This window comes from Syngnathoides biaculeatus, chromosome 6, assembly GCF_019802595.1.
Source record: "Syngnathoides biaculeatus isolate LvHL_M chromosome 6, ASM1980259v1, whole genome shotgun sequence".
NCBI lineage: Eukaryota > Metazoa > Chordata > Actinopteri > Syngnathiformes > Syngnathidae > Syngnathoides > Syngnathoides biaculeatus.
The window spans coordinates 9758882-9785516 of record NC_084645.1 but is presented as its reverse complement, the minus strand read 5'-3'; the positions used below and the strand labels follow the sequence as shown (position 1 = coordinate 9785516).

At 43.4% G+C, this 26635-nt stretch overlaps 1 protein-coding gene and 1 long non-coding RNA gene across 2 annotated transcripts; one reads left to right on the top strand and one right to left on the bottom strand.

Moving 5' to 3' along the window:
- Positions 1-14555: 14555 nt before the first annotated feature.
- On the bottom strand, positions 14556-25539 carry LOC133502607 (uncharacterized). Its single transcript, XM_061823609.1, has 6 exons — positions 25442-25539; positions 23306-23418; positions 22110-22230; positions 18742-18833; positions 14773-15009; positions 14556-14694 (listed from the first exon to the last, which is right to left on the bottom strand). Exons 1-6 carry the CDS (start codon positions 25456-25458, stop codon positions 14642-14644), a joined length of 633 nt encoding a protein of 210 aa, XP_061679593.1. The 5' UTR covers positions 25459-25539; the 3' UTR covers positions 14556-14641.
- Positions 18963-23312, top strand: LOC133502608 (uncharacterized). The gene is made up of 3 exons (XR_009795514.1): positions 18963-20452; positions 20880-21133; positions 22357-23312. It is a non-coding gene; the product is annotated as an uncharacterized LOC133502608 (long non-coding RNA).
- Positions 25540-26635: the final 1096 nt, after the last annotated feature.

The following is a 26635-nucleotide window of genomic DNA, read 5'->3' as shown; positions in this document are numbered from 1 at the left end:
GAACGCAGATCACAATACAAGCAGTGTTCTTATCACGGATTGTCCACAACAAACGCCATGTCAAGCATAAGGGTGTCTACATGACCACTTGGCACCAGGACACCCTAGTTCCCAATTCGATGACCCTTTATGGTTGTGTCATCGGACTTGTGACTGCATGTCCTGGACACTCGGGTGAGGAGAGTGACAGAGCTGTCAACTGATCACCATGTGGCGGTGAGTTGGCTTCAATGTTGGGAGAAGATGCCTGTTTGACGTAGCAGGCCCAAAGATATTGAGAGGGTCTGCTGATGATGGGTACTGGCTGGCCAAGCCAAATACAGCTTTGGTGATCACTGAAACAAAAATTCGAGAATTGGAGGAGTTAGGTGAGGCCCTGGAGAAAGACTTCTCGACAGGTTTGAGGAAATTGTGGTCCACCACTTGTTGTCTCGTGAGGGGAAAGCAATGCACTGTGTGTAGTGAGGATGGGGAGCTGCTGACCCAGACCTGGGACGTTGTGAGTTGATGGGGAGAATATGTCGAAGACATCTTCAATTCCACCGACACACCTTCCCACGAGCAGCCAAAGACTGGGTTCTCTGAGGCGAGCTCTCCGATCTCTGTTGTTTGAGGTCACTGAGGTGGTTAAAAAGCTCCTTAGTGCCAAAGCCTCGGGGGTGGATGAGATTCGCCTGGACTTCCTAAAGGCTCTGGATGTTGTGGGGCAGTCCTGGTTGATACGCCTCTAACATTGCGTGGACATTGGGGACAATGCCTCTCGATTATCAGAGTGGGGTCCTGGTCCCCCTTTTTAAGAAGTGTTCCAAATACAGGGGACTCCTCAGCCTCCCTGGTAAGATCTATTCAGGGGTGCTGGAGAGGAGGATCCGTCGGGATGTTGAATGTCTGATTCAAAAGGAGCAATGTTGTTTGTCGTGGCTCTGGAACAGTGGACCTGGTCTCCACACTCAGCAGGGTCCTCAAGGGTGCATTGGAGCTTGTCTACATCTGTTTCGTGGACTTAGAGAAGGCCTTCAACCCTGTCAATGGGTAGTTCTGTGTACTGGGTGTTTCGAGAGTATGGGGTACCCAACTCAACCATGATCGGAATCATGAGACTGAGAGGGAAGGTGCACGGGCCCTCTTTGAACTCGTGAAAGTCCTAACTAAATGAACCCACCCCTTCAACATTGTACATTAAACCCGGGGAAGCGAATTAATTATTTAATTAGTTTAGAGTTTAGATGTGTTCAATAAACCGAAATTATGTGTGCCTTCCTCCTTCCAGTTTAGTTATCAATTTAGTTCCAACCAACCTCCGAATTTATACATAGCCAATTAACCCATTCATGGGCAGCGTCCCATTTTTGGGACATCATGATTTTCACGCATTATATCCTCCTTTTTTTTCCCCTTGAAAAATATATCCTTTTAATGAGCAATGTCCTATTTTTGGGACGATCGACTAAGAAAACCCAAGTAGCCTGTCGCGGGGAGCGCCATTCTTGGGACAAGATAATAAATTAGTAAAGTTATCATATAACTTAAGCATAAACGAAAAAGAAGTCTTATTTCCTTGATTGTGGCCTGTTAGGAGAAGTTTATCTCAATAAAGCAAAAAATTGCCATTCTGCCCATGAATGGATTAAAATAAAAAAGGAGTAAGCTTACAGTTGCGCGACATTTCGAATCTTGGAGCCTTTTTCAAGCGCACTTACTCACCAGAAGACGTCTTCTCTCTTTGACGTCCCATTTTGAAATGGCAGACAATATAGACAGGAAATTTAGGTTTAGGTGGGAAAGGGTGTTTGGGGAAAAAGGTAAGTGGACTTCGGTTTAGGATCAGTGTTTAGGGAAAGGTGATAGAGAAAATAAGGCATGGATTGAGAATGGATCGCGGCATAACCAAGGCTAGGGTTGCAGGTTAAGTAACTAGGGTTAGAGCTTCAGTTAAGTGGACCCAAGTTAAGGGAAGGGTCTGGGGAAGGCGACCTAGGAGAAGGGGTAGTGTGGGGTTAGGCGAGAGGGTCAGAGTCCTTCTCCCTGGAGTGTTAGTCCAGATGTGGAGAAGGTAAATGTGCACTGTCCTTCTGCTTTGAGTTGTCCTCCCAACAGATTCCCGAAAATGTTGTCCCAATGTTTTGTTTTCACTCCCTAAATAAATCTAATTAAAATTAAGTGCTGTTCAATAAATAAAATTTACGTGCCAAGCTCCTACCATTTTTGAAATCCAATTAATTCCACCAACCCCCTACTTTAGAAAACTGCCAATTAAAAACATTGAAAAAGTCGAGTAAGCTCTCAGGGTTCGCACGCGGCCCCTAAAAAAAACCCTAAATTTTCGAAGGTGCATTTAGGGCTCCTGAAAGTCCTTAAAAATCTGCGAAAACCGGTGAAGCCCCTAAAAAGGCCTTAAATTTAAAAAAAATCAAAGGGAGGACCTCTACCGCCAAAATTCTCCCTAAAAAAAATTATCTTTTATTTTAAAAAAAAAAAAAATAGCGATCCATCTGGCGTCCAAAACAGCCAGAAATTGTCAACGGAAGTCACCGTGTTGACAACTAGTCGCCATCTTGTCGATATTCCATTGTTTGTTTCCATGAGTAAGCATTTCACTTCGTCTTCGTTACGACGTAGCCTAGTTCTTTCATCGATCCAACTTGTATCATGGGGAAGTGCATTTTTCAATATGCTTGGGTTAAAAGTAAGGAGTTCGGGAGCTGGGTTCGTTGAGATCCAAAAGATAGGCACGTTTTACTGCCCTCTGTGCAAGCAGAGTTACCAGCTTGAAAAGATGGGGGTCAAAGCGCTGGAGTCGCACCGGAAAAACAGGAGACACGCTGATTTGGTGAAGACTCTCTCATCTTCTGTTGGTATGAATCTTTCTAAAATATCATAGTATAGTGAAGCATCAACTTCAGGCAGTGGTACTGGCAGTGCATGTGCACCTACAGTTGTCCATTCATCGACTTCAACCAGCCAGAAGTCAGGCTTTATGAACGTAGTTCAATACAAGAAGACGGACTCGTTAAAGGCAGAGATCGTGTGGACTTTAAAAGTGATCTGCAACCGTTACAGTTACAAATCTTGTGAAAATAATTCGAAAGTGTTTGCAGTCATGTTCCCAGACAGTGACATTGCTAAAAACTACCACTGTGGGGAAAGGAAGACTTCGTACCTGGCTACATTTGGCATCGCTGCCCACTTTTCATCTCTACTGGCTCAAAGCCAAAAAGCCAGAATAGAGACTGACATATCTACGCTTATTGAGAAGGCTGACAGGCTGTGTGAGGTGGCGGAAGAAAAGAGGAATCTGAGGTTTATCACCGAGGCCAATGCACTCAGAGGCAGAGCAAAGGACAAGAGAGCCACTTTGGCACCTCTGCAGCAACAAATAGAGGAGACACTGGATAGGCTCAAGGAGCTAGAGTTGGGGTGCTGAGACAGACATCAGTAGAAGACATTTGTGCATATAGTTTCAATTGTAGTTAAAATCTGTTTTTCTGTAGACTGTTATGTGAAGACATTGACAATGGTCATATCAATGAGAACTACCACAAGGGGCGACAGGTGATCACTGTCACAGGTACTGAGGTACTGGAACATTTGATGAACCAAGAACGGTTGATGGCACCATTGGGTGAGTCTTTTTTCCTTACTCTTGATTTCCCACGATGGCCCTAAATTTTTTGTGTCAGCCCAAATTTTTTTCCGTGTCGGCCCTAAATTTTTCGTGTCAGCCCCTAAGAATGCCCCTAAAAATCCCTTAATTTTTTTGGGTCAGACTGAGTATGAACCCTGGCTCTTGACGCAACATTTCGGCATGAGTGTGCCTTCCTCAAGTGCAGCTTACTCTCAGTGAAGTCTGTCAGTTGTCAGTGTGGTCCTTTTGGACGTTGTGTATGTCTGTGATGATGTTTTGTCTGCTAGAATGTTTTTGTTTCGTTTCCTTCTAATTAGGTTGTTCTTTTTAGTGACTATGCTTTCGGAATTTAGAAAATTTGCCAATAGACCAAATTAGTTGTTCCTGCCTTCTACCTAAGTTAAAGCTTTTACCACCATGCGGCATTTGCTACTTTATTAAATTATTTAATTAAATAAATAAATGGATGGGTGGTGGATTAAGGTTTTGGTTAGGATTTGGGTAAGGACTAGGGATGGTGACAGGGAATGCAGAACAGGTAAGTGGAATCAGGGTCAGGATAGGACAGAATGTGGTTATGGTTAGGATTTGGGTAAGGGGTAGGGATAGAGACGGATGTGGAACAAGTAAGTGTAGGTTAGGGTTAGGGTGAGGCAAAGGAGTCAGAGTATGCCCTCTACTGGAATTTGTCTACACAAAGTACCGGTCCCAGGATCCGGAGTAATTTGCACGGTCCTTCCCCCGACGTTCCCCATCGTCCCTTCCACCTCTCTGCTCTTCAACAACGTTGTCCATACTGGACAAGGGTGCACTCTTTCTCATCCCTGTCTCTGCCCATTTTGTATGTATTTCTTAAAGTAATTATTTATTTACGAATGACATTTTAAATATCAATTATATCTATGCTGAAAAAGTATTTTTTTGGAATAGTATTTTAGTGCAAAATGAATGGTTTTTAGATGGAAAAAAAATAAACAGTGTTGAAAAAGGCAACAAAAAAATGTAAAAATCCAAAATCGGTAATAAAAAAAAATAGATCAATAGTCGATCAATCGCTTTGACTGGTCATCAATAATGCATGCCTGACAATGTTTCGGCTCTCTGACCCTTCTTCAGGTCAATTGAAACAGAACGCAGCAGGTTTGGAGATGTTGACGCTTTGAAGGCCGAGCTTCAACTGACAGTGTTGAGCCAATTCACTCCGTTTTTACCAGTTAATTCTGAACCCTGTAAGAGCTAAACCAAATTGAATGCCATATACTAATAACTAGAAAGATGGAGGTACGCACTGGAAAGGAGAGGAATGAAGATTGGCCATAGTAAAACAGAATATGTGTGTGAATGAGAGTGACAGAGGAGGAAGAGTGAAGCTCCGGGGAGAAGAGATAGCAAAGGTGGACAACTTCAAATACTTGGGGTCAACAATACAGAGCAATGGACAGTGTAGTAAGGGAGTGAAGAAACTGGTCCAAGTGGGGTGGAACAGTTGGCGGAAGGTGTCTGGTGTTCTATGTGACAGAAGAGTATCGGCCAGAATGAAGGGCAAAATTTATAAAGCGGTGGTGAGGCCAGCCATGATGTACAGGTTAGAGACAGTGGCCCTGAAGAAACAAAAGGTAGCAGAACTTGAGGGAGCAGAAATCAAGATACTGAGGTTCTCGCTTGGTGTGAACAGGTTGGATCGGATTAGAAATGAGCTCATTAGAGGGACAGCCAAAGTTGGATGTTTTGGACACAAGGTGAGAGAAAGAGCAGACTTCGATGGTTTGGACATGTTCAGAGGTGAGAGAGAGTATATTGCTAGAAAGGTGCTGAGGATGGAGCTGCCAGGCAAAAGAGTGAGAGGAAGACCAAAGCCGCTGGTACTCCTGTACCGGAACGTGAGGCGGCCGGGGAACCGTCACCTCCTCCTGGACAGCAACGTGAGGTGGCGGCGGCATCACCACCCCCTCCTGGACGGCAACGTGAGGCGGTGGCGACATCACCACCGCCTCCTGGACGGCAACGTGAGGCGACGGCGACATCACCACCGCCTCCTGGACGGCAACGTGAGGCGACGGCGACATCACCACCGCCTCCTGGACGGCAACGTGAGGCGACGGCGGCATCATCACCCCCTCCTGGCCGGCAACGTGGGGCGGCGGCGACATCACCACCTCCTCCTGGACAGGAACGTGAGAAGGCTGCGGCGTCACCGCCTCCTGGACGGGAACGTGAAAAGGCGGCGGCGCCATTGCCACCGTCTCCTCCTCCTGGACGGGAACGTGAGAAGGCGGCGGCGCCATCACCACCTCCTCCTTGACGGGAACATGAGGCGGCTGCGGAACCCCCACACGTGGCACATCACTGCGTTGTTGCTCCCGTGGTGTTTGGCTTGGCACTACAGCATTATTGGGGACAGCCTGGAGCAACGGGGATGATAACGTCCTCCCCCTCGTAACAGGAGGAACATAGCTCGCCTCATCTTTATCGGAATTCCCTCCATCCTCGGAACTCAAGCCCTCTGCACTACATTTCTGAATCCTATTCTTTGGGAAAACACATGTTGCGGACGCTCTGGCAGGACCATCTTTGATAGTAAATCCCATCCTTCTCCTTTGTCGGCCGCCCGGAAGCCTGTCGTCACCTTGATGTGAGCATGACAAGGCGGCGGATCTGTTTCCACTGTCACGTGAGCTTGCAGTGCATTCGTTGATACAGCAACGTGGGCGTGGCGCGGTGACGAATCCGTTCCCACAGTGAACGAGAGTAGGTAGAGAGTCAGTTGAAACTGCTATGTGGGCGTGTCTCGGGAGCGGGTCAGTTCCAACTGCCGCGTGAGCATGAGTCAGAAACGAGTCCGTTGAAACTGCGGCGTAGACATAAGTCATTAACGAGTCCGTCGAAACAGCAACGTGGGCGTGTCTCGGCAGCAGATCCGTTGTGACAGCGACATGAGCCTTGCTTGGTAGCGCATCCGTAGCGACTGCAGCGTGAATCTGCGTCAGCAGAGAGTCAGTAGCAGTCGCAACGTCAGCGTGCCTTGGTTGGTTCTTCAATCCTTGCTGGACCTGGGCCGTGAGAGCCGCCAATTCACCGCTCTGCCGCTCTATCTCCGCCCGCATTTTGCGGCCGAACACCTTGTGATTTGGCGGCCCCTTCTCCCCCCTGGGCTGGAAGCTGCGGGTCTGCTGGTTTCACCGTTGCCGGCGAGGAGTGGGAGGATGAAGACTGTCTTATTTGCCGCGCAACGGGAGGCACAAGAGAGCGCCCGGCCTGGGTGTCTCCTATGGCCGCCCCGTGGAGGACCTGGATAGATGGCCAAGCGGGTTCCCTCAAACGGTTTGGTGTACTTGGACCCACCGGGCGAAGACGCTCAGGTGCTGGAAACGCGGGGAGGTGAAGCGTACTAACCACGATTTAAGATCGGGCGAAGAGACTCCGAGTCAAAGTAATCTGAGTCCTAGTCAGGCAGCCAGTCATATAAATGAAGGTCCTCCTCATAGTCCAAAAAATCCATTTCCAAAAGAATATGCGGTGCTGGATGGGTCGTGGTCAGGACGTATTCATAGTTCGCCGGCGGGGCGTGTGACTGAAGCGGAGGACATCATGGAGCCTACCCGGATCAGACAGGCTTGGTCCTCTGGCAGTCGATCTACCTTGTGTTGGTCCCGGCGACGCCGGGTCTCTTCTGCTGGGTCCTGTTTTGGCCAGGTCGTTCTGTCACGACCCATCTGAACGGAGGGTGGACCCAAATGCAGGACTCAGGAGACACAGAGGTAATTCGGGAAAAACGTTTATTAATCCAAGGTCGGGGATCGGGCAGGAAGTCACGTATAGCAGCGGTAATCAGGACATCGGACGCAGATAGCAGATCAGCGGGCAGGCAGGACTCTGTACATGTGAGATCGATCAAAGAAGGCAGAAGTGTCAAAGGAGTCAGGATTACGGGGTCGGTCGGTGAACAGGCGGAGGTTGGTACACACAGGAATACGATCAGAGATACGAGGGTGCTGGAACGGGGCATGAACCTCAACAATCTGGCGGATGACCAATCGTCACCGGGTCCTATAAGTACGGGGCATAATCAGCTGAAACAAGGTGCAGGCGTGTGCCGACTTAATTGGCTAGCCACGCCCAGCCTGGGCAGGATCCCAGGAGCATGACACTAACAAAAAGCATTTCAAATGACAAAAATGTGAAGTGTTCCGATAAACTTGAATGCAGTACAATAAACAGCTTAGTGTTAAAGGGTGCCTGTCATGAAATGGATAATTTTTGGTATATTATTAATGAAAAACCCACAGCCAATATGGTCCCATGTGTTTTTTTCACCACAAAATGTGATTTTGAGGTGTACAGCTTTTTGTAACTCCTGCCATGAAAATCCTCTCAGGGATTTGTTTTCAAGAAGAAGCAGGAAGTGACGCCCCCTTGTAGACTCGTTTGTTTCGATTATTTTTACCTACGGGAAGGTCGCTCGTTGTTCCTTCGTGTAGCCAAAATCCTGGCTCGTTGCATTGCTGGACATTGCTTGAACACTCGGGAGAATGGAATTACCCTTCATAAGTTTGAAAGAGACCCTGTTCGTTGTGAAAAATGGATTGCACGGGTGCAGAGGACAAGAGCTTCGTGGGTTCCAAATAACAGGTAGGTGTGTATACAGCTACTAAAAAAAAATAATAATAATTTGGGGCTGACCACATAATCGGTCTCTATCATATCTACAATGTTTATAGGGATGACAGTCCCACTTTTAGCATCCATATACATATTGTACAGTACCTCTCCATACAGAGAGGCAAAAATGAAAAAAAATGTAAAAAGTGCATCTCCTTGTCACTCCCTAGATGCTGATGTGACATTTTCTTACATGGTGAGGAACAGATGTTTAATTCTGATCGATAAGGAGTTTGTTTTGTATGGGTCATCAATTATTAGTTGTGGTTGTGGTCATTTGGTGAGTGTGAGACCTAAGTATCAACCTCACTTGAAAAGAAACCACAGCGTTGGTTTCCTTTTCTATAACCTGACTCCTTGCTCACGTTCAATGATGCTCACTTACAAACATAGGATGACACGTTGTCATGTGCGCAAACGCAATGTGCTACTTTTTTTTTTACTTCAAGCCATGAATCATTGAAAAGCTATCTTGACTCCCAAATGCACACCCAAAACACACCTTTTTTAATCATTTTTCTCTGTTGAAATACAAGTGAGCTGTTGTTTCCACTGTGTTTCCTCATTCTGGGCCTTGCAATCCTTTTTCTTTTGGCAATTTTCTCTCTTTTAAATCATACAATTCACATATTATTTACAAGGGTGAAGAAATTTCTTTGAGTTCCTGGAAACAAAATATTTTGAGAGATTAGTATTAGTAATAATTCTTACTGCAAAAATAAATAAAAATAATCCCCTTCTCAATGTTTGTCTGATGAGGAATACGAATACGGTATGTGTTGTCACTGGCGGTTCTAGATGATTTGGTCATCACCATGAAAAAATGCAGGATTACCATGTGGTGTTGGGCCACAACAACAGGTGGGAGGAAGAAATTCCATCCATCCATTTTCTTAGCTGTTTATCCTCACAGGGGTCACGGGAGTGCTGGAGCCTATCCCAGCTTTCCTCGTGGAGGAGTCGGGGTACACCCTGAACTGGTTCCCAGCTGGGCACATGGAGACAGACAACAGTCACACTCCCAATCACACCGAGGGGCAAGTTAGAGTCTCCAATTATATTTGCATGTTTATGGGATGTGGGAGGAAACCAGAGTGCTCGGAGAAAACCCATGCTGGAGAACATACAAACTCCACCCAGGCGAGGTCGGGATTGAACCCGGGTCCTCAGAACTGTGAGGCCAACGCTTTTAAAAATGTTACAATGCTCAGATATTTTCCTTTATTTAAAAATGCAATAATTGTTCTGTTTTTTTTTTGGGGGGGGGGGTCTGTAATATTAATGGAATTCCCATCCAATGATACCATATGTACATTGGGCACAAAGTATTAAGAACCCTTACATTAAAAAAAATATTAGATTGGAACCATTTGCTAAAATATTTCATTCAACAGTTCATTTTTTTTTCATAATGTACACACAGCACCCCATGTTAACAGAAAAAAAAATTGAGGAAATGTTTTTCATTGTTATCAAAAATAAGAAACTGAAGTATTCAGACCCCTTTCTCAGTATTAAGTGGAAGAACCCCTGTGAGCTCATACAGCCAAGTCTTTTTGAGAATAATTTTCACACCTGGATGTGGGGATGATGTACTATTCCTCCTTGCAGATCCTCTCTAGTTCTGTCGGGTTGGATGGGGAATTTTGCTCGGCAGCCATTTCCCGGTATCTCCAGAGATTCTCAATTAGGTTTAACTCTGGGGTTTGGCTGGGTCATTCAAGATTAGTCAGTGAGTTGTTTTTAAGCCGCCATTTTGTTGTTTTGGCTGTGATCTTAGTGGAATTGTCTTGTTGGACGATGAACCTTCGACCCAGTCTGCAGTCTTAAGCACTCTGGAGAAGGTTTTCATCCAGTGTATGCCTGTACTTATCTGCATTCATCTTTCCTTCGATTGCAACCATTCATCCTGTCCCTTCAGATGAAAAACACCCCCACATCATAATGCTGCCACCACCATGCATCACTTTTGGGACTGAATTGGACATGTAATGACCAGTGCCTGGTTTTCTCCACACGTACCACTTAGACATAAAGGCCAACAATTTCTATCTTGGTCTCATCAGAATAGAGAATCTTTTTTACTCGCCATCATGGAGTCCTTCAGGTGTTTGTTTTTTATTTTTTGTCAAGCATACTCCATGCGGGCTTTCATGTGTCTTACACTCCAGAGAGGCTTCCATTGAGCCCCTCTGCGATAAAGCCCCGACTGGTGGAGGGCTGCAATGATGGTTGACTTTCTATAACTTCCACATCTCCCCCGAATGCATCTCTGGAGCTCAGCCACAGTAATCTTTGAGTTCTTCATCTCTCTCACCAAGGTTCTTCTCCCCCTATTGCTCAATTTGACCAGGCTGCCAGCTCTAGGAAGGGTTCTAGTCAACGTCTTCCATTTAAGGATTATGGAAGCCACTATGGTCGAAGGAACCTTAAATGCAGCAGTTTTTTTTTTCGTTTTTTTTTTTTTAAAAACCTTGGCCATATCTGTGCTTTCCCACAATTCTGTCTCATAGCTCTTCAGGCAGTTCCTTTCATGATTTTAATGTTCTCTGACATACACAAATGAGCTATAAAGTCTTATATAAACAGATGTGTGGCTTTCATCAAGTCCAATCAGTATAATCAAACAACGCTGGACTGCAATGAAGAAGTAGAACCATCTCAAGGATGATCAAAAAAGATGGAAAGCACCCAACTTAAAGATATGAGTGTCACAGCAAAGTTTCTGAATACTTTTCGCTCTGCGATATGTGCGTTCATCTGAGATGACACGCTGTGGCGACCCCGAAAGGGACAAGCCGAAAGAAACTTACTTTATTTTTAATAAATCAGCAAATATTTCATCCATTCCGTTTTTTCCCCTGTCAATATATGGGTGTTTTAAGTACATTAACGGGGGGGGGGTGTATTTAAGTTAAAGCCTGTGTCATCCCTATAAACATTCTAAAATAGATATTATAATGAAAAATACATATAACATCTTCTTTTCCTTTTGGCTTGTCCCGTTAGGGGGCGCCACAGCGTGTCATCTTTTTCCATCTTAGCCTATCTCCTGCATCTTCCTCTCTAACCCCAACTGCCCTCATGTCTTCCCTCACCACATCCATAAACCTTCTCTTTGGTCTTCCTCTCGCTCTTTTGCCTGGCAGCTCCATCCTCAGCACCCTTCCACCAAAATACTCACTCTCTCGCCTCTGAACATGTCCAAACCATCGAAGACTGCTCTCTCGAATCTTATCTCCAAAACATCCAACTTTGGCTGTCCCTCTAATGAGCTCATTTCTAATCCTATCCAACCTGCTCACTCCGAGCGAGAACCTCTATCTTCATTTCTGCTACCTCCAGTTCTGCTTCTTGTTTCTTCAGTGCGAGCGTCTCTGTTTTGTAAACTTTGCCCTTCGTCCTAGCAGAGACTCTTCTGTCACATAACACACCAGACAACTTCCGCCAGCTGTTCCAACCTGCTTGGACCAGTTTCTTCACTTCCTTACCACACTCACCATTGCTCTGGATTGTCGACCCTAAATATTTGAAGTCCTCCACCCTCGCTATCTCTTCTCCCTGTAGCCTCACTCTTCCCCCTCCACCTCTCTCATTCACGCACATATATTCTGTTTTACTTCGGCTAATTTTCATTCCTTTCCAGTGCATGTCTCCATCTTTCTAATTGTTCCTCTGCATGCTCCCTGCTTTCACTGCATATCACAATATCATCTGCGAACATCATGGTCCAAGGGGATTCCAGTCTAACCTCATCTGTCAGCCTATCCATGACCACTGCAAATAGGAAGGGGCTCAGAGCTGATCCCTGATGCAGTCCCACCTCCACCTTAAATTCTTCTCTCACACCTAAGGCACACCTCACCATTGTTCTGCTGCCATCATACATGTCCTGTACTATTTTAACATACTTCTCTGCCACGCCAGACTTCCGCATGCAGTACCACAGTTCCTCTCTTGGTACTCTGTCATAGACTTTCTCTTGATCCACAAAGACACAATGTAGCTCCTTCTGACCTTCTCTGTACTTTTCCACTAGCATCCTCAAGGCAAATAATGCATCTCTGGTACTCTTTCTAGGCATGAAACCTTAACGAAAAAATAAATATGAGCGGAGAGCGTGTCATGCATGTGCAAAGTTGCGAAAGTCTCATTCGACATCCCAAATGGTCGCCATATTTGCTGCATTTACTGCCCGTGACGTCACCGCGACCATTCGACATTGAAAACACACTGTGGCCTCTACTATGGAACACGAACATGTCCCTTCTGAAACGGGAGCTCTTTTCAAAGAAGAGAACATCTCACAACCGAGTGAAGTGACAGGGGCAATATTACCCTATCGTTTCGAGCCATATTTAGATGATATGCAGATCACGGCCAAACCACCTCCCAGCCTGATCCACCTCCGCGCGGCGGTGATAAAAAAAATAAAAAAAAACGCTGCCGGCACATGAGCGACGACAATGATGCCGCGGCCAAACCGCCTCCCCGTCCGATCCACTTCACCGCGGCCCAGCACCACGACGAACCACCCCATCTCAGCCATGTCGACAAGGCCAGCACCCGGCTCGGCCATGTCGACAAGGCCGGTGGCGACCCAAAAGGCCTGCAGAGGCTGTCCTTCAGCGGCTGCTGCACGGAAGCCTTCCGATGCCCACATCGACACATTTAGCACCCCTCCTACGGATTACGCCCCAAAGCTATTGTTTTATTTTATTTTATTTTTTTTAGTAGCTGTATACACACCTACCTGTTATTTGGAACCCACGAAGCTCTCGACCTTTGGGCTTGAGCAATCCATTTTTCACGACGAAGGGATCTTTTGGAAAAGTATGAAAAGCGAATCCATCCTCCCGAGTGTTCGAGCAATATCCAGAAATACAACAAGCCGGCATTTTGGCTAACATGAAGGAACAACGAGCAACCTTCCAGCAGGTAAAACTAGTATAAACAGATGAGACCGCTTGAGTGCGCTACTGCCCTGCACGTCACTTCCTGCTTCTCAAAAACAAATCCTTCGAGAGGATTTTCAAGGCAGGAGTTACAAAAAGCCATATACGTCAAAATCATGTTATGTGGTGAAAAAACGGCTGGGTTCATACCAGCTGCCGTTTTTTCCATTAATAACATACTAAAAATCCTGCATTTCATGACAGTGGACCTTTAAGTGATTGTCACAAATGGCTACAATATAACATAGAGTGCAAATTTTAAGGGGGTCTTAAAACTTTCCCTACCCACTTATGTGAAATATCAATTCAAGATACATTGTGATTGATTCTGCTATTATTATTTTTATACATTAAAAGGAGAAACTGAGATTGACACTGTCACAGTGCAATGTCAATCTTTTTTTGTTTTATATCACACACTTAACACGTTCAGCACTGGATGCAAAATGGTAGCAAATTATTCCAAACATTTGCAGATCCATTTATGCTGAGAACACGTGTGCATCTTATCTGATGATGGTTTGCAAAGAAAGAAAAGTGACCAAAAAAAAAAAAAAGTTACTACATCATTTGTATGCTTGGTACTTTAATTTGTCAAATTGGCAGCACTTAGTCTTTGTTGGTAAAAAGTGTGGAGAGGAAATACAACCAACCTCGCCAATTGTATTAAATCAGTTTTAATTTGGGCTGGATAGGATTGGAAAAAATGGGGTTTTGCTGATGGTAAATGCAGTCAACTAGGGCTTGTGGATCAGCTGGCACATTTTACATTGCCCTTGTGTCTGATACACCTCGGAATACTTTTCCTCTCCAACTTGGTACCGCAGGATGCCAATGTCGGGCCTGCAGACGCCTGTTTCCTGTAAAGAAAGAACACAACCCAGAGGCTAAGAAATGATAGGGATAAGTGTGATTATTCTTTTTGTATTTTTTGGTGATGCGATACTACTCAATTATTTACTGCACACTCCCTTGGCCTCAACAAAAAGAAGCACATATACTATAAGTGTGATCACAGTCCAGTCTGGGGCAGCCAGAACCAACACAAATAGGCTGTTTTTTTACAGTTAAAGAAAGGCGAATCATACATCTAGTGCTCTGTGAACTTATTCCAAAATTTCAATCAAGTTTGACGCAAAGCGGGAACGTGAATAAAATAATTACCGTCTTAATTATTGAGTCAATATGGAAATGAGAAACAATTTGTAATTCTTAGTTGCCAATCACTATTTACGAAGGTGGGTAGGACATAATAAAGATGGAATACCACCAACTGTGTAAGGGGTGGCACCTTGGGCGTCTGATTAGAGCGTCTGCCTCACAGGTCTGAGTTGCAGTCTTCAAATCCCGTCCCCGCCTGTATGGAGTTTGCTTGTTCTCCTCATGCCTACTTAGGTTTTCTTCAAGCACTCCAGTTTCCTCCCACATCCCAAAAACATGCATTCAATGGAGACTCTAAATCATATGGCAATTGTTATTGTGTAAACTCAGCACTTTAACATTCATTTACTATTACAGATGGGTTTTACTGACTTGTAGTGTTCCTAACCTGACAGCACCAGAAGTCTCTCTTTTCCTGACCTTTTTCATCAGCTTCAGCATGCGATACAGCTGCTGAAGTGTCATGTTGGGAGCGTGGCCAGGCAGACGGGGTCGCGGGGCATAGCGAGGACCCCGGTAAGTGAAGAGTGACAGATAGTTGCCCTGAGTGGGTCCTTTGCCAAACAACTGCAGGGGCTGAATGCTGCTGCGGCCATAGCAAGATGCACACTGTCAGCACGTATGGAAGAAAATACAAATCTGTTAAAAGGGAAATCTTTCTCAAAAGTTTTTTTTTTTACCATGATCCATTGCTCCTTCATAACGCATGCGCTAAATCAAGAATAACGAGGAAACCCACAGCTACCCTTTGGCGTGACTGTAAAACAATACAAATTACATTATGCATCCATCCATTTTCTTTGCCGCTTATCCTCACGAGGTTCACGGGGAGTGCTGGAGCCTATCCCAACTGTCAATGGGCAGGAGGCGGGGTACACCCTGAACTGGTTGCCAGCCAATTGCAGGGCACACAGAGACAAATAACCGCACTCACAATCACACCTAGGGGCAATTTAGAGTGTCCAATTAACGTTGCATGTTTTTGGGATGTGGGAGGAAACCTGAGTGCCCAGAGAAAACCCAAGCAGGCACGGGGAGAATATTCAAACTCCACACAGGCGGGGCCAGGATCGAACCCAGCTCCTCAGAACTGTGAGGCCAACTTTTTATCAGCTGATCCAACGTGCTGCCACAAATTAGATTAATTTGTTATAATTACCAATATTATCATTGACATTGTTTAAGAATATGTTCCCTCCCCAACAACATGAACTTATATTGTGGTCAATTTTCACATTTAATCATTTATTTTATCCATCCATTAGGTGGCATGGTGGCGCAGCTGTAAAGCGTTGGCCTCATAGTTCTGAACTCTAGGGTTCAATCCCCGGCCCCACCTGTGTAGAGTTTGCATGTTGTCCCCGTCCCTCCGTGTGTTTTCTCCGAGCACTCCGGTTTCTTCCCACATCCCAAAAACATGCAACATTAATTGCACACTCTAAATTGCTCCTAGGTGTGATTGTGAGTACAAATGGTTGTCTGGCAACCAGTTCAGGGTGTACCCTCCCTGCTGCCCATGAATAGCTGGGATAGGCTCCAGCACTCCCACGACCCTAGGGAGTATAAGCGACTCAGAAAATGGATGCATGGACCCATCCATTATCCGAGCTGCTTATCCTGACAAGGGTGCTGGAGCCGACCCCAACTGTCACTGAGCAGGAGCTACTCAATACCTTGAACTCAAACCAGCTGCTCCACCGAGTCGCCTTATACAGTGAAGAAAAGAAGTATTTGAACACCCTTGTGTATTGCAAGTTCTCCCACTTAGAAATCATGGAGGGGACTGAAATTTTCATCGTAGGTGCATGTCCACTGTGAGAGAGATAATGTAAAAAGGAAATCCAGAAATCACAATGTATGATTTTTTTTAACGATTTTTTTGTGTGATACAGCTGCAAATAAATATTTGAACACCTGTCTATCAGCTTGAAATCTGACCCTCAAAGACCTGTTAGTCTGCCTTTAAAAGTCCACCGCCACGCCATGTATTATCCCGAATCAGATGCACCTGTGTGAGGTCGTTAGCTGCATAGACACCTGTCCAACCCATAGAATCAGTAAGACTCGAACTTGTAACATGGCCAAGACCAAAGAGTTGTCCAAAGACACCAGAGACAAAACTGTACAACTCCACACGGCTAGAAAAGGTTACGGAGAAATTGCCAAGCAGCTTGTATTAAAGGTCCACTGTTGGAGCAATCCTGAGAAAATGGAAGAAGCGAAACATGACGGTCAATCTAATTCGGAGTGGAGCCCCGTGCGGTCTCAATGATCCTTTGAAAGGTGAGGAATCAGCCCAGGACTACATGACAGGACTTGGCCAATGAACCTGAAAAGAGCTGGGACCACAGTTTCCAAGGTGACTGTTGATAATACACTAAGACATCATGGTTTGAAATCATGCATGACACGGAAGGTTCCCCTGCTTAAACCAGCACATGTCAAGGCCCGTGGTAAGATTACCAATGACCATTTGGATGATACAGAGGAGTTAGGGGAGAAGGTTTTGTAGTCAGATGAGACCAAAATGGAATTTTTTTGGTCATAATTCCGTGTTTGGGGGAAGACGAATGATGAGTTCCATTCCAAGAACACTATCCCTACTGTGAAGCACGGGGGTGGTAGCATCATGCTTTGAGGGTGTTTTTCTGCACATGGGACAGGACGACTGCACTGTCTTAAAGAGAGGATGACCATGTATTGTGAGATTTTGCAGAACAACCTCTTTCCCTCAGTCAGAGCATTGAAGATGGCTCGTGGCTGGGTCTTTCAACATGACATTGACCCGAAGCACACAGACAGGTTCTGGTGTGGCCTAGCCAGTCTCCAGACCTAAACCCAATGGAAAATCTTTGGATGGAGCTCAAACTCCGTGTTTCTCAGCGACAGCTCAGAAACCTGCCTGATCTGGAGAAGATCTCTGTAGAGGAGTGGGCCAAAATCCCTCCTGCAGTGTGTGCAATCCTGGTAAACAACTACAGGAAATGTTTGACCTCTAATTGCAAACAAATGCTCCTGTACCAAATATTAACATTGGTTTTCTCAAATACCGTACTTATTTCCAGCTGTATCACAAATAAATTGTTGAAAAAAAATCATACATTTTGATTTCTGCATTTTTCTTTTTAGATTATCTCTCTCACAGTGGACATGCACCTATGATGAAAATTTCAGACCCCTCCATGATTTCTAAATGGGAGAACTTGCAATATAGCAAGGTGTTCAAATGCTTATTTTCTTCACTATACGAGTTATTTTATTTATTTTGAAAAAAAATCACTTGTAGTTATCAGGATTGTAGTGTCCCCTCATCCCCCATCTCCCCAGACAATGCCACCCTGGGCAGCTGCCCATATCAGAAAATTCGACGAGGTGAACTTGTAGCGATTTGCACAGATTAGCTAATGCATTTAATAATCAGGTGTTCATGGTATATTTTAATCAAATGTTTATATTTTTGTCATCTTATTTGACAAAAAATGGATTTTGAACAGGTCCAGATGATATTTGTGGCAAAGTTCTGTACTGTTGGACTGTCTTTCTGGATAGAATTGATTGTTTCAATAACTGTGATATAATAGAGATGGTACCAAATGAATATTCTGCCACTGACAGAGATAAATTAATAAACTAGTTGGTCATCAATGATTTTCAATTAGTTTTTGTCTGTCTTTGGCATTTCATTATTACTGTAGATTTATAATGTTTACTGTTTTATTACAAGGCAGTCATGAGCTATTATTCCTACTACTACAACCTCTACTACTTCTACTACACTACTATTAATAATAACACTGTAATAATAAAATTATTTTTTCCCAAGTACAATAACTTTTATCATTTAGATTTTTAGTTTGTTATAAATGTTAGCAACATCTCACACTTATAGACTGCTGTGAATTGTTGCAAAAATGAAAACGTATTGTAAAATATGATCCATCTAATGGTGTAGATCCAAACTAAGCATCTTTTTTGGAATCCCATTACACTGTGCAGGATTTTTCTGTGATAACTGCGTATACTCCAAAAGTAAGTCTAAATGTACTAATGTCATCCTCGCCTTTTGAGTGGATGGCGTACAAAGCACAAGACTTCACCACCCGCTCCATCAGAAACCCAAAACCTGCGCCACCATACAGTACACTCCTTTTACAGGACTGACACTTGATCATGCTGCTCACTAACAATTCCTGAGACATTCATAAAGTTCAATTATGCACATGGAAAAGTTGGGTGAGGAAACACAGTCCATCGTACATTTAACTGTAAAAAAATAAAACAACAAAACACAAAGTATCCCTGCTAACACGCTAATCAGAAGAGATATGCACACATACTTACATGGACGACAGTCGTCATGATCATGTGTTGAGGCTTGAGTCAATGAAAATTCAGTCATCAGGATGGATGGCTCCCTTCTTATAAATACAGACCTGAGCAGGAGAGAACATCAACCAATTACCTTTCGAAACGCAAGACCGCCTACCTTCAACATCACCACTGACGTCTCTCTCTCATACACACACACAAGCACACGCACACATGCACGCACACAATTCAAGTTGCTTCAGGTTACAGCCACTGACATGAACTCTGACGTAGAGGTCTTTTGTTGTATGTATATTTGGAAGTAGCTGTACTTACGGAAAGAGACAGAAAATGCAAAGAAAGCTACCAGGAGAAAGGAAGATGAACGTGACGGACAGAAAGAAAAATCAGAATGAAGAGAGAGAACAGCTGTGACGGACAACACACAGAAGGGGAATGCTGACGGAAGCAAAGCTCAAAGCTCAGTGTCTGGTGTCATTTGTGGATAAAGTGATGCATCATATTGTCTTTTATTACATATCAATCAAAAGAGCATTCCTCAAATGTACCGAGTTACGTCCCATAGGTCACGCTATCTTTTGGAGTCACTGGATTGTGTTTACGGGCGGCACGGTGTGTCAGCTGGAAACCGATGGCCTCACAGTTCTGAGGTCCGGGTTCAATCCTGGACATGCCTGTGTAAAGTTTGCATATTCTCCCCGTGCCTGCATGGGTTTTCTCCGGGCACTCTGGTTTCCTCCCACATCCCAAAAACATGCAACATTAGTTGGACACTCTAAATTTCCCCTAGGTGTGATTGTGAGTGTGGCTGTTTGTCTCAGTGTGCCCTGCGATTGGCTGGCAACCAGTTCAGGGTGTACCCTGCCTCCTGCCAGTTGACAGCTAGCATAGGCTCCAGCCCTCCAGCACTCCTGCGACCCTCGTGAGGATAAGCGACTAAGAAAATGGATGAATAGATGTCTTTTGATACACATTTATATGTATTTGTCACATACCATCGGTGCGGGGGCGGACCGAAATGCATGACAACGGCATAATGTCCAGTGGGTTTTATTGCAGAAGTAGTCCGCACACGGTAACATGGTGCAAACTCAATGAACTGACAAATGCCCGTGACGTAAACTCCAACATAAATACATGGTTAATTAACATGCCGAATACATAACAGCTGTGACGAGTGCTAGAGGTGGCACCGCCCAGAGCGGTAACCAAGCAACGCCTCTCCTGGCAGTGATCCAGTCCTGCTCATGACAGTATTACGATAATGTGCGCTGCCAACCTGCGATTTCTGACTTACTCGCAGGAGTTTGCCTTTTTACGATCGTTAGCATAGAAATATGAGAAACGGCTGCCCGTGAGTTTGTTTTAACATAAACTAAGACTACAAGGGCTAGTTAAGCAGCCGTTTTTAAAAGAAAAGTCCCATCACTCGTGCCGAAGAAGTGGGCCCAAGCAGCGCAACAATTCAAAACAACGAGAGCTCAGCTGATTTTTCACTCTCAATCTTACCGAATAGTGAAATATCGTTGAAGAGCACACAGCAGGGCTTCAAGTATTTCAGCGAGGGGTATTTCATTGGTATTTCCATGCATATCGACTGAGAAACCATTGATATTAGCGTGAGATCTTTCCGGAGTCAGAGGAAGACCAAGAAGCCACATACATTGGATCTGCAGTTGAGTCCTACAAGGATATCTGAAGCTCACTGTACATGTCAAGCAGGGTGAGTGCATTTGTTATATTTTGCATATTATACATTTGTGGAAAACAATTAACCGTACGTTAATAGATCTTAATATAACCCAACGACGAATTCGTCATAGACACTTTCCTATTTTCGTGTTACCTATCACACTTGTGTGCAGAATGTTTACATTACCTATATATTATCCCTAAAATACTACCTATTGAAGGAGTAGAAACTTTCCAAAATGTCACTGCTCAGTGCTTAAGCCATATGTGCAGGAAAGTTGGTAGTTCACAATGTAAATGTACACCAGATTCAGTCACAAAACTGATCATTTGTCTTTGGCTTTTACAATTTTTCATTGGGCCTCGGCCCTCTATGGGATTGTAATATAACAATTTCAATACATCCAAAACCTGTAAAGGCTCTAAAATATGATCTAAAATATAAATCTCTTTTTCAGTGTTTCTGGATCCTGTTCACATATTGTTGGGCTGGTAAATAGCATTACAACAATGGCAGATGATGGGCTTCACAGAAGTGCCATCTAGACTGGCATGCACATCTCTTCCAGAGCAATGGAGCAAGCCAAGAGATCGCAAGATTGAGCCAGTTACAGTTCCACAAATTGTATTTGCCTATGTGGTGTCCAGCCCAAGACTGACAGTGAACACTCATCTGGGTACAGTGCCTGTGGCCAGTGGTCTTGCAACATTTGTAAGTTTCACTTTCTTTTTATACACAATGGCATGAAATTGGTTAGAAAAGAACAGACATACCAAATCTGTGCAATTGAAGACATCAGTGACAAAGGAATGCGGCCACTCAGTATCTTGAAACTTTTAATTCGTCTGATCGCTCTTTCCACATGAACTCTGTGTTTCTGGCAATTTTTTGTGTAAGGTTCACATCATGTGAATTCATTTGTATCCCTGATTTGGCAAAAGGTGGAATGTTCAGTTTAAGTCCAACATCCTCTACTTCTTTCACAATGTCAAAACCTTTGTCAGCCATTATCCCATCACCCGTTTTGAGATATCCAATCTCAACAAGTTGTTTCAACATAGACTGAAAGCCAGATTGTTTAAAGATTTCCTTATCAGACATCGATCCAGCAAACAGCGTAGAGCTAAATATAACAGACCCTCTGGGATCTACAGCAACTCAGGCTTTGAGTGTGTTACATGATTTGTAAGTACTGTAGGTTTGAGACTGGGCATTGAGTCATGAAGGCTTCTGAATTTTAATTTCAGTCCAATCAATAATGCTGAAAGTATCTGGGAATTCCTGTCGGTAATTATTTGGCATGTGTTCATATATAACATCTCTGGATGGCCAGATGCTTACTTCTCCAAATCGGTGAAACATGTAATTCACCCACGAGTTGAACACAACGCCAACAACTTGCTGTGTAAGACTAAATCAAAAAGCTAGGTCTTGTAGATCAGAGTCATTTCTTAGTTTGAATAGACTCAATAACAATTGATCTTTCAATGATATCTTCTTTATCTGAGAGAGATTTCCTTTGCCAACATATTGTAAAGGGCATGAATCAGTGACGGGCACCAAAAACTTGAAAATTGCATTGAATGTGTCCTTAGAAAAGCCAGTGTAATAATGCACAAGAATCTCATCCTCCATAACCACATCAACAGTGAAAGATGAAGATGTAACATCTTCGTTCCGTCTCAACTTTTCTTCCAGCATGTTCAGATGTCGTTTGGTCTCCAGGTGTTCAAGTGTGCATTTTGCATAATCTCTCTTTAGGATTTCATTTTCAGTGACTAACGACATCAGATCCATTGGTTCAACCCCTGCAAAAAAATAAAATCCATGTAATTTTTGACAGTATGTTGAAATGCTTGAAACAGTTTACATGGACATAATGATACAGTGTATATTTTTCAAACTGTAATAACTCATTAAATGTTTTGTTTCAGGCCGAGTTCTTTGAACAAGAAGATGCAAGGAAAGTTGGGACCAGTTGTGGTAATCTAGCCTTCCCTCAATTGTCAAAAGTTACCCCAGCTGAAATATTCAAGACAGGGTTTAGTGAACTACCTCAAGAAAAGTGTATCCAGATAGAAGAAAGCACAAGGGACCAAGCCAACAGTACACTGTGGCAGACAGAAAGAAAACGGCCTCTAACAGTATCAAATTTTGGGACAATTTTGAAAAGAGAGAAAATTAGTGAATAATTTGTTATGGACTTAATCGACTCAAAGTGTTTCAATTCAGTGCAGACTTCTTATGGCCAAAACAATGAAAAAGTGGCAGTTGAACAATACATCAAAAGTACTGGAAACCATGTACATGACTGTGGATTAATAGTAAATCCGAAATTTCCATATCTTGGATCTACACTAGATGGCAAAGTGTGCTCCGATTGGAAGACAGGGATCCTTGAGGTCAAATTCTCCTATTCTAAAAGAGATGTAATTGTGCAAGAAGCCAGTACTTCAGATAATTTCTGTTTGGAAGATAATTATGGACAATTGTGTCTCAAAACTAATCACAAGTATTACTATCAAGTACAGGGACAGCTGCTCACATCTGGAGCTGAATTTTGTGATTTTGTGGTCTACACAAGAACAGACCTATTTGTTCAGCGAATATACCCAAACATTGACTTCATGAGGAATATGTTGAATGACCTGAGTCAATTTTATTTCCAACATGTGCAGTCTCATATCATAGACATTAAACTGACCCATGAATTTCTTTTTAGGGTTGATTACATTTGTGTCACATAGGATGTTTATGTACTTCCCTATATGGATCATAAACTTTGTTTTGTTTTAACTTGAATAAAGTAACATTTGGAAATAACATAAAATGCTGAGGGGTTTACAGTATCATAGATAATCACGAATGGGTGTAAATTCTTACATCTTGAATGCTTCTGACTCGCAGTAGAAAGTGTTGAGGTAGATGTATCGTCGTTGGTGCCAATATCTTCAGTCAGGGTGCTTTCCTCAGGCTGACTACTTACAGATGATTTCCTGTGAATGATTAAATAATAACTGAGTTTTATACATAAAGAAACTGTTGTCCAGCCCTGTTATGCTTCCAGAAATAAAAATTCAGTATGTGATGCACAATGTTTTGAACAGTTCTACTTTAATCATGTCAATTATATATATATATATATATATATATATATATATATAAGGGGAGTGCTTCCTTGATTTTGTACATTAAAAGTGGATTTGTGAGAACTGCATTGTAACTTTTAACCCAGAGAACTGGCACATTATGCAATACAAATATAGTTATAGTTCAAAACACTTTGTCTTTTGCATTGTCCAATTTACAGTTATTGTCCATATAAAACCATACCGCTCAGTTGCAAAGTTTAAACATCTTTTTGATGGTGGCTTCCTGGTTGATTGAGTCTGACAAAGGGGATCCGCAGGTAAGGGGTCAGGAAATTACTTGGATGGTTGTGACTGGTTTACAAAGTACTAAAAAAGTGAAGAAAAAAAATGTGGTTCAAATCAACGATATATTATAGATTCTAAATACAATAAATTCTTAACTGAGACAGAAGCCATGCTTCTGATTGCCGCGAAGAACTGCTATTTCATTTATACGAGACATGTATTGAAAATCAAAAATAGGGCTTACCTTCGTGCAAACATATCTGTTCCAGCTGATTTTAGATGGATTCAATTGATCATGCGGTGTTCCACAAAGTTTGATCCATCGAAAACATTTTTCGTTTTCGGTCTTGGGTTTTGGAAAGGGTACAAATTGAATTCCACCAACTAGCCTATCAGGTTACCTGTCGTCACTCTTACAAAGGCCGTGACGACACCTCTTAACCATAGCTATTGTTAAGGATCCCTAAGACGTGATAAAACGCAAACAAAAGCTCTACTGAACCATGTGACTTTGACCTTTGTTTGTCTGAGGTTATAGCGGACGACAACAAGGGGCGTGGTTTAGGCACATCTCTGGCCTCTGATTGGTCAGCGACGCGAGCCACGCAAATTCTACGGAGGGGTCGATTACAGGGACCAGGACAAGCGTGTCCTGTGTCCTGTCATATTACCGCTGCATCAGTATATGCACAAAGATTATTATTAATGATTTTTGTACAGACAATTTTTTGAAAAACAACACAAATGCAAACAAAAGTATAACCCTAGAAAAATAGAAATACAGATAATTCCCAATATTTTGAGCATATGGATAGCAGCAAATTGGTGGTATGCATTGTACATTGGTAGAAGGGTTTTCCTGATTTTTTTTTTTTTTTTTTTTTTTTTTTTAAAGGTCAACTTTGATGGTGCGCATTATACTTCAAGATGCATTATACATGAGAAATGTTGGTATATTGAACTTTAGGAAAGGAATGCAGAGCTGACCCATGTCCCGTTTTCATCGATGGTGATTGTGGGGAAATATTTAACAGTTGTAAATTTTTTGGGATACACATTACAGACACCCTCTCATGGACTACAAATTCCACAGCCATTGTTGAGAAGGTTCAGGCAACATATTCACTTCCTCAGGATTTTGGAAAAAAAAAAAAAAAAAAACCACCTCTGTAAGAGACTGCTAGTGGTCTTGTACCGGTCTGATGTTGAAAGCATTTTAACATCCTGCATTATGTCGTGGTATGCAAGCTGATTTGTTATGGACCAAAAAAAAAAAAAAAAAACTCTACAGAGAGTTTTAAGAACTGCATTAAAAGTCATTGCCATCCCTCTTCCACCATTGCAGGACATTGCCAATACCCGTGATCACACTAGAGCTAGGACCATCAGTACAGACACTTCTCACCCCTGTCATCCCCTTTTCACTCTTTTGCCCTCAGTGAGGCGATACAGGTCAAGTGGATCACACACCACCACTACCATGTAGACCAGTTGGGTGAACTCCCATGCACACTGCTGGAGCCATCTTAGGTTGCCGAGCTTGTCCCCTGTTCCACGGCTAAGACCAAAACCACAATGCTCCTCCTGATTCAGAGATTTGACTGACAAAACCTCCTCCCGAGAAACCCTGAATAGACCTTACCACGGAAGCTGTCCCATGCTGCCAATCCCACTGTCCAAGTGACGTCTCTGAGGGTGTCAACCAAGACAGGGCAACAACAGTAGGTAGTAGTCCTCGAGGAACTGTAAGTGGCTCCACCTGTGGGACAATGCCACGGAGGATCTTATTAATCACCTTGCTTTGTAACCTCAACCCCAGAGATTAGAGCTCACTCGCAATTCTGAGACTATATGTGTTTCAGACGTCTTGAGGCAATCTTTTAAGTACTAGCCCCACGCACCCACAAGAGCTGTTACCTCGATATATACAGCGTTGATGGTGGGGTGCACAGCTTCTCAATAGTTCCTCCAAGTTGTCTGGAGTCAAGAAGTATCATACAGTGATTCTTTTGATTATCATGTGTGGAGTTTACAATACAAATACTCGACCTAACTTGCACTGTAAAATAGGCAGACATGCCTGCTACATTGGTAGCATGGCTTAGTCATGTTGGAATGTTACAAAACATTCAATGTCATATTTGGTGTTGTTTTTTTCTTTTCTTTTTTTTCACTCAACAGAGGTCAATAATCTACCTAGAAAACTTTCACCACAAGACTGCTTTGTGTACATAACCAGCAGTTGTAGAAAAAATAACACGTTAGCAAGTTTGTGTTCATACTATCATGAAATGAAACTCAGACTCATTCATGGAGCATAAACAGAAGTCAGCAATCCTGTTTTCTGGTTTGGCCCAGTGACATTCTGTATATAGCAGATTAAAATTAGATTACAGGAATAAAATGGGACAGATAAAGATTTTTTTTTTTGTGAGGGAGCGGGCAACACGGTGGCCTCACAGTTCTGAGGACCGGGATTCAAATCCCAGCCCCGCCTGTGTGGAGTTTGCATGTTCTCCCCGTGCCTGCATGGGTTTTCTTCTGGCACTCCAGTTTCCTCCCACATCCCAAAACATGCATTAATTGGAGAGTTTAGATTGTCTTTAGGTGTGATTGTGAGTGCAACTGTTGTTTGTCTTTGCGTGCCCTGTGAAGGCACGCAAACAGTTCAGGGTGTACCCTGCCTCCTGCCCGTTGATAGCTCCAGGCCCCAGCACTCCCCCGACCCTGATGAGGATAAGCGACTCAGAAAATGGATGGATGGAGATACTTTTAATATTATTCTACTGTCAGGTCACACAGACTGCTTTGACATATTGCACTTTTTTTTTTTTTA